At 42.8% G+C, this 9,280-nt stretch overlaps 1 protein-coding gene across 1 annotated transcript in view; it reads right to left on the bottom strand.

The window, feature by feature from the left end:
- The window catches only part of EXT1 (exostosin glycosyltransferase 1), a 314,014-nt gene that overhangs the window by 16,512 nt on the left and 288,222 nt on the right, over window positions 1-9,280 (bottom strand). Inside the window, exons 6-7 of the mRNA XM_010863424.1 lie at window positions 6,584-6,702; window positions 5,042-5,137 (exon numbers count right to left, since the gene is read on the bottom strand). Of these exons, the coding sequence (XP_010861726.1) occupies window positions 5,042-5,137; window positions 6,584-6,702 (215 nt within the window). The remainder of the gene's footprint in view (window positions 1-5,041; window positions 5,138-6,583; window positions 6,703-9,280) is intronic.

Below are 9,280 nucleotides of genomic sequence, written 5' to 3'. Positions count from 1 at the left end.
TGTGTGGATCACAAGAAACTGTGGAAAATTCTGAAAGAGATGGGAATACCAGCCCCCCTGACCTGCCTCTTGAGAAACCTGTATACAGGTCAGGAAGCAACAGTTAGAACTGGACATGAAACAACAGACTGGTTCCAAATCGGGAAAAGAGTACGTCAAGGTACTGCTTATTTAACTTATATGCAGAGTACATCATGAGAAACGCTGGGCTGGAGGAAGCACAAGCTGGAATCAAGACTGCCAGGAGAAATATCAATAATCTCAGATATGCAGATGACACCACCCTCATGGCAGAAAGTGAAGAAGAACTAAAGAGCCTCTTGATGAAAGTGAAAGAGGAGAGGGAAAAAGTTGGCTTAAAGGTCAATATTCAGAAAACTAAGATCATGGCATCTGGTCCCATCACTTCATGGGAAATAGATAGGGAAACAGTGGAAACAGTGGCTGACTTTATTTTTTTGGGCTCCAAAATCACTGCAAATGGTGATTGCAGCCATGAAATTAAAAGACGCTTACTCCTTGGAAGGAAAGTTATGACCAACCTAGACAGCATATTCAAAAGCAGAGACATTACTTTGTTAAAAAAGGTCCATCTAGTTAAGGCTATGGTTTTTCTAGTAGTCATGTATGGATGTGAGAGTTGGACTATGAAGAAAGCTGAGCGCTGAAGAATTGATGCTTTGAACTGTGGTGTTGGAGAAGACTCTTGAGAGTCCCTTGGACTGCAAGGAGATCCAACTAGTCCATTCTAAAGGAGATCAGTCCTGGGTGTTCACTGGAAGGACTGATGTTGAAGCTGAAACTCCAATACTTTGGTCACCTGATGAGAAGAGCTGACTCATTTGAAAAGACCCTGATGCTCAGAAAGATTGAGGGCAGGAGGAGAAGGGGACAACAGAGGATGAGATGGTTGGATGGCATTACCAACTCAATGGACATGAGTTTGGGCAAACTCGGAGTTGGTGATGGACAGGGAGACCTGGTGTGCTGCGGTTCATGGGGTTGCAAAGAGTCGGACACAACTGAGCGACTGAACTGAATTGAACTAGAAAGAAAGAAACTGGGGCTACTAGCTGGGAGTGAAAATATAAAATCAATCAACAAGTCTGAGCATAAAAATGCATACTAATTAACCATAGGAGTCAGAATGGCTCACAGTCCGTCACACAGAATGGATCTTGTTTGAATATCCTGACATAGTCAAAGAAAGACCTATCTACCAGAAGGAGTTCTAGTTACCTATGGAAACATAAAAACAAACCATGAAAAATTCCCAAGTTCAAAGTGAAAAGCATCCACGTGAGCACTGTGCAGGGCCTCAGGCATTGGAACTGGGGTTGCAGGCAGGAAACTTTTGTGTGCCAGACCGTTTGTGAAACCACACCAATGGGTGAGAGGGACTCAGAAGGGTAAGCAAAACTGACGCCAAGAGGCATGTGATTAATCCCTCCCTTTCCTCATTTAGGACTTCCCTGGTGGCTCAGATGGTAAAGTGACTGTATACAATGTGGCATACCCGGGTTCAATCCCTGGGTCGGGAAGATCCCCTGGAGAAGGAAATGGCAATGCACTCCAGTACTACTGCCTGGAAAATCCCATGGACAGAGGAGCCTAGTAGACTACAGTCCATAGGGTCGCAAAGAGTAGGACACGACTGAGCGACTTCACTCACTTTCACTTCCTCATTTAATGCTTATCAAGTAGCTCTCTGATAACCACATTGCTTGACCCCAGCCCTTGGAAGGGTGTGACTGTGTCTGTCACCTTTCTCACTGCGTTCCCGCATGTTGCACAGTGTCCAGCATACAGTAAGTAGGCAGCCTACACTGGGACTGAATAGACAATGCGTGGACCATCTTGTCCACATGACCATTACAGTTCTCCCTGCATCCTGCTGAACTACATGAAATGGTCACTGTGGCAGCTCAAATGATGATTTCAAATGGTGCAACTTAATACACTGATAATTCTTATTCTGGCCCAAGGATAGTTTACTTAGCATGAGACAATCTCTCACAACCTAAGTCTTTGGGAACCAACAGGGAAAGTCTCTTAGATGACAACATCAGTGTCATTTAATAGAGACTAACTTCTATTAAATTTCATTGAATAGAGACAATCGCCACCTGATGCAAAGAGCTGACTCATTTGAAAAGACCCTGATGCTGGGAAAGATTGAGGGCAGGAGGAGAATGGGATGACAGAGCAGAGATGGTTAGATGGCATCATTGACTCAAAGGACATGGGTTTGGGTAGACTCCGGCAGTTGGTGATGGACAGGGAGGCCTGGCGTGCTGCAGTTCATGGGGTCGCAAAGAGTTGGACACGACTGAGCAACTGAACTGAACTGAATCTCTTCAGAAGGAGAAGTGGGCGACAGAGGATGAAATGGTAGGATGGCAGCACTGATTCAATGGACATGAACTTGGGCAAACTCTGGGAGATGGTGAAGGATACAGAAGCCTGGTGTGCTGCAGTCCATGGGGTAGCAAAGACTTGGACATGACTTGGTGACCAAACAATAACAACAAATTTCTTCACAATGGATAAGAGCTATTATAAAGCAGAGCTTGAGAAAAGAGAACTCATCCCTGGCTGCCACAAACAGAAGACATTTCAAAGAGGAGGCAGCGTGGGCTTAAAGAATATATGGACATTTCGATAACACAGATGAAGAGTTGAGAGAGGATGGTCAAGACCTACAGCAATGGGAAAGACCACCGTTAGAGGTGGGAAGGGACACAGTGCAGTAAACCGTGAATGATCAAGTCTGTAAAGGAAAAGCAATGAGAGAGCAGACTGGGAGGGCCAGGAAAGGCCAGCTTGTACACAGTCTCTGATGTTAATTGAAAACATTAGCAAAAGGAGTCCCTTAAGGGCTATGAGATGATTGTGAAGATCATTCTGTTGTAGGCAAAATGAGCTGGAGAATGGAAGCAGGGGGCCAGCCAGGCAGCCAGCCCTCCTGAGAGTCTCTGATGGAGAAATCAAAGCAAACATAAAGTGGAAATGTCTTTTTTAAGATAGGTGTGAGGAAGAACCACTGCTTTCATTGATACAACTAATTCAGATTAATCAGCTAAGCAATGCATTAATCAGCTCATGCATCACCACCACCAACTCTTCTTCATCCTCATCATTTCCAGAAAGATTACTTTTGCCAGGTCCTGAATTCATTTACTCCTAATTGCTATCCATGTGGTATGTATTATTTCCATTTTGTGGATAAGGAAACTGAGACTCAGAGAAGGAAAGTACAGACAGGGTCACATATCTCCTAAAGAGTTAGTATTAAGATCCAGAACTCCCTGACTCGAAAGCCTATGGCTGTCACAATGGAAAACAGTATGGTGGTTCCTCAAAAAACTAAAAAGGGGGTTGCCATATGGTCCAGCAATCTCACTTCTAGGCATATACCCAGGCAAAACTATAATTCAAAAGATATATGCACACCTATGTTCATAGTAGCACTATTCAGAACAGCCAAGACATGGACGCAACCTAAATGTCTATCAACAGATGAGAAGATAAAGAAGATGTGATGCATATATACAATGGAATATTACTCAGCCATTAAAATGAATGAAAGAATGCTATTTGCAGCAACACTGATGAACCTAGAGAATATCATACTAAGCAAAGTAAGTTAGAAAGAGAAGACAAATACCATATGATATCACTTATTTGTGGAATCTAAAATACAATGCAAATGAACTTATCTACCAAACAGAAACAGACAAAGATACAGAGAACAGACTTGTAGATGCCCAGAGGTCGGGGGGCAGTGGAGGAGGGAAAGGTGGAAGGCTTTGGGATGAGCAGATGCAAGCTATTATAAACAGGATAAATAGGTTGGATAAGCGACAAGGTCCTACTGCACAGCACTGGGAACTATACTCAATCTCCTGTGATAAACCATAATGGAAAAGAATATGAAAAAGAATATGTGTGTGTGTGTGTGTGTGTGTAACTGAGTCATTTTGCTGTACAAGAGAAATTACACAACAGTGTAAATCGACTACGTGTGCTGTGCTTAGTCACTCAGTCGTCTGACTCTCTGTGACCTCATGGACTGCAGCCCGCCAGGCTCCTCTGTCCATGGGATTCCCCAGGCAAGAATACTGGAGTGGGTTGCCATGCCCTCCTCCAGGAGATCTTCCCAACTCAGTGATCGAACTGAGGTCTCCTGCATTGCAGGCAAATTCTTTACCAACTGAGCCACCAGAGAAGCCCAAATCAACCATACTTTAATAAACTTGGTGCTCTGTGATGACCTAGAGGGATGGGAGGGAGGCCCAAGAGGGAGGGGATATATGTACGCTGCTGCTGCTGCTAAGTCACTTCAGTCGTGTCCGACTCCGTGCGACCCCATAGACGGCAGCCCACCAGGCTCCCCTGTCCCTGGGATTCTCCAGGCAAGAACACTGGAGTGGGTTGCCATTTCCTTCTCCAATGCAGGAAAGTGAAAAGTGAAAGGGAAGTCGCTCAGTCACATCCAACTCTAGTGACCCCATGGACTGCAGCCCACCAGGCTCCTCCGTCCATGGGATTCTCCAGGCAAAAGTACTGCAGTGGGGTGCCATTGCCCTCTCCGGATATATGTATACTTACAGCTGATTCATGTTACATGGCAGAAACCAATACAACACTGTAAAGCAATTATCCTCCAATTAAAAATAAATTAAAAAAATAGATAAGTAATAAGGACCTGTGTATAGCACAGGGAATACTATTCAACACTCTATAATGACCTCCATGGGAAAAGAATCTAAAAAAGAGTGCCTATATGTATAACTGACTCACTTTGCCATACAGCAGAAAGTAACACAGTTGTAAATCATCTATACTTCAAAAAAAAAAAAAAGCCCTGTCAAAGTGTCAAAGTGGAGGACAGTCAGACACAGGTATAGTTTTGGAAAAGTAGTCCAGGGCCAGCACCTCCCAAGGGCAGGAGGAAGATGGCAAAGGCCAACACCCAGGTGCCCCATTGCAGAAAAGAAGGTTCCATGCTGATTCCACAGGAAGTCCCCTAGGGTCCTACCTTGCTTTCTCCTTCAATGACAATGACAGGCACAGAAGTGGCAGGCCAGCGGTGTTTGGCTGGAAGGGGCTTGTCACAATTCCATAGAACTATGATCTGAAAGGGATAAGGGGTCATCAGATGGCTTGGTAAGGCTGGATTTACATAGGCTTCCAACCCAACATTTCTTCTTAAAGACACACAGAGAGAAAGAGAGAAGATGGTGTTTAAGCAAGGCAGAGAGGCAGACCTCAAAACTGTGTTTAAAGTGAGTCCACTTCACTCTGTACACCCAAAACTAACATAACACTGTAAAACAACTATACTCCAAAAAAAATTTTTTTTAAGTGAATCTACTCCCACACAACCCCCAGAACCCCATCACTCTAACAACCAGAGAGGGGACAAGAAGGGTAACCTAAGAAAACCTATGTCAAGTGGGTAGGAGAAGGCTGGGGAGGAAAGAAGGCATGCCAGGGTTGCTGGCTCTTAAAAAAGTGGTTTTCTAAATTCTGGTGTCTTATGATGAGGAGGAAGATAACAGCCTTGATCAAACTAAAGAAAAATGCACATTGAACATCTGCTATGAACTTCACTCCAGCAGGCAATGTGGGAGAAGGAAGAGAAGTCAAGATCCGACTTCTCCAGGATGGCAGCTTATTTCCTGTGGCCTGATTATTGCCAATAAATGTGTTTAGCCCCCAAATGCAGCCTTCAGTGTGACTCCATTCTTTTCTCATATGTAAACCTTCTTGTGTAATTTACAATTCAGAAAAACCACTGTTAAGAGTAGGAGAGCAATGCTAATTTGGAAAACACTGTTACCATAGATATCATCTTCTGCTCCCAATTTTATAATTAGTCACGGCGGCTGTGAAAGAAAAGTTAACGCCTTACGCCAACGAGTCAGTTTCTGCTGTTGAAGCTTAGTTTTCTGGGTCCTTTCAGGGGCCTTTCTGAAGTTTGTTTTTCACTTTGACACTTAAAGATGAAATAATGTGTGTATATATTCCTTAAAGAGTGTATTGGGGGACTTCCCTGGTGGTTAGTGGTTAAGACTCCTCACTTCCACTGCAGGGGGCGTGGGTTTGATCCCTGGTCAGGGAACTAAGATCCCACATGCCATGGAGCATGGCCAGGAAATTAAAATTAAAAAAAAGAAAGAAATAATGCCGCTTGCAACAACATGAATGGATCTATAGATTATCATACTAAGCGAAGAAAGTCAGAAAGAGAAAGACAAATACCACACAGTACTACTTATATGTGGAATCTTAAAAAAAAAAAAAAAAAAGAAAAGGTATTGGTATATACGTCACTTTACCCCAGGGCAAAGATCTCTTTGTAACCTACCCATTACCTGTACCAGATTTCACTTCCAAGAACCTCTAAGCTGATGAAAAGGGAGTAACAAGGCATGACAAATGAAAGGGGAATAACAGGGTAGGATGTGAGATGAGTCCCTGGGAGCCAGTGTGTAGCAGGGAAGGAGTGGGGGGGTCTCTGGTCCACCAAGCGGCAGGGCGCAGGCACTGGGTCAACCCTCCCTACCTCCCCACTCACCTGGGCACAGTACTGGGACTTGGCTGCAGCCACGAGGAGTTTCAACACTGGCTGGGACTGAGAGACCAGGGGGGTCACCGCGTGGATGACTGCAGTGAATTTGGAAGGGGGCTTTAAACCTGAAAGAGCAAGGGCAGAGCAACCTAATGAAGCACTGAGAAACAAGACTTTAAAAATTATTCCTCTCTGCTCCATCGCCTCACCCCAGAGCTAATGTTCCCTTCTCGCATATTTTTCCTCTGCCTCTTATGTCTTGACAGAACAAAAACAAGGTGAAAAGCTGCTAGTGAACTGCTGCCTGAGTTTAGAGACCTGGATAATTTACAGTTTAAGGCCCATTTCCAGATTTTTCCTTTGATGGCCTTTTCCTTCCTCCCTCGGGGATACATCTTTGATCTCCCTTCTGCTTTTTAGGCACCCAGAGTCTAATTATACACACACACATAACATTACTCACCACTCTTTACTCAAGAAAGGGTATAACTCTAGTTACTTACATCCTAGGCTGGATTTTAGTAAATGTGCTCTCTCTTCCAGGGTATGTGCATATATCTTATTCTTAGTGATATAGTTAAAGGGCATTTAGGTTGCTTCCATGTCTTGGCTATTGTATACAGTGCTGCCATGAATGCTGGGGTGCATGTATCTTTTTGAATTATGGATTTCTCCAGATACATGCCCAGGAGTAAGATTGCTGGGTCACAATGGTAGCTCTATTTTTTAAGGGACCTGCATACTGTTCTCCATAGTGGCTGCACCAGTTTACATTCCCAACAGGGTAAGAGGATCCCCTTTTCTCCATACCCTCTCCAGCATTTACTGTTGCAGGTTTTTTTGATGATGGCCATTCTGACTGGTGTGAGCTGATACCTCATTGTAGTTTTGATCTGCCTTTCTCTAATAACTGGTGGTTTTGAGCATCTTTTCATGTGTTTTATGGGCATCTGTATGTCTTCTTTGGAGAAATCATTATTGAGATCTCCTGCCCACTTTTTGATTGGATTGTTTGTTTCTTTGATATTGAGCTGCATGAGCTGTTTGTATATTTTGGAGATTAATCTCTTGTTGGTTGCTGGCTTTGCAAATTTTTTTTCCTATGCTGCCATTTTGAAGGGTTTTTGCCTAATCGCTACTATTTCAGATAAAAACCAGCAAGTGGTCAAGGTTAAAAGGCCAACATCCAGAGCCTAAGTGTCTAGGTCTGAAGCCCAGTTCCATCACTGAGTGGTGGTGGGATCATTACTTAACCCTCTGTGTCTCCACAGCAGTGAAATGGGACTGATGGCAACAGCAACAAAGTTATAGGGTTGTTATGAAAACGCATTTAAACGAGCTAATGCATACAGAGCATTTAGAGCAGGACCTGCAAACACCAAGCGCTCAGCATGAGCTCACCACCACCACCACCATCACTGTCACCGCCACCATTATTTTGGGGTGGAAGCTGCTCTGCTCCCAAGAAGTCTCTTCTTTACGTAGCAGGGTAAAGAAAGAGCCGAGAGAAAAAGCATGTGGTTCAGACCTCTGCCAACTGTGTGCTCTGAAGCCCAAGGTGGAAAGGTATCATACACACGCAAAATAACTGCCACCAAAGAGAAAGCAGTGAGATGGCTTCTTTTGCAAATGAGTCTTTTCCTGAGAACTCACTGAGAAACAGGAGCCAGGTTAAAAGCCTCTTAAAACTTCATTAGTGGGGACATATGTATACCTATAGCTAATTAAAGTTGATGTACAGCAGAAATCAAACCAATATTATAAAGCAATCATCATTCAATTAAAAAAAAAGAAAAGCAGACTAAGAAACATTAATACTATGGTAGAGCTCTTATTAGACTATTAGAATAAGCAGTATTTATTGATGATAGAACAGCTTTTATTTTGGAGGGGAGGGGTCATGCTGCCAATAAACTTGTTTAACATTTAAAACAAAAGGAATAAATGTGAAATCCAAAATTCATCATGAATTATAATAACAAATAAAATAAATAAAATAAATAATTAAACAAAATAAATAAATAAAATAACAAATTAAATTTTAGAAAACGTCATTAGTATAGACCCACTAATTTCACATTTTAGCAGCTTAAATACGAACAAGACACTGAAAGGACACTGAAGTTAAGCTTTGAGAGTGACTGATAAAGGGAAGAATTACAGTGTATACCTCAAAGAATTATATGGATCTTTTGCAGAGAAAATGCCATCATCTGACTAGTACTTCAGTTTCATGTTGGAAAGAAACTAGCCTTCCCACTAGTGAAATACACATTTAAGGCTTTGCCAAGTAAGAAGAATAAATATGATGTAGGGGGTTCCCTTAACAGTAAGGACAAGTCACTGCTTTTAGACTTTCCTGTAATGGTTTAAGAAGCAACATTTACACACTTCTAATGTGCTAACTCGACTGACTCCACACAAAAATATGGAATCTTCTTGCCACATCAATTTGAAGGATGCTTTATTATCTCAAGGTTTCTCAAATTTGGAACTGTGACTGAAGGGAAATGTCCAAAATGTTACCAACATTAGAGCAAATGGGGCTCCAAATACTGGGGCAGCCAAAAAGTTTGTTCAGGTTTTTCCATAAGATGGTGCAGAAAAACCCAAATGAACTTTTTGGCCCGCCCAATACATAAATGTCTATGGCGATAACGGTAGCCTTTTGTAAAGCTTCATCTCTCCACCTGTTTCCTTTTC

This window comes from Bison bison, unplaced genomic scaffold (genome assembly GCF_000754665.1).
Source record: "Bison bison bison isolate TAMUID 2011002044 unplaced genomic scaffold, Bison_UMD1.0 scf7180017864491, whole genome shotgun sequence".
Taxonomy (NCBI): Eukaryota; Metazoa; Chordata; class Mammalia; order Artiodactyla; family Bovidae; genus Bison; species Bison bison.
The sequence above is the reverse complement of the archived record's forward strand: the minus strand, read 5'-3'. Positions and strand labels throughout refer to the sequence as shown.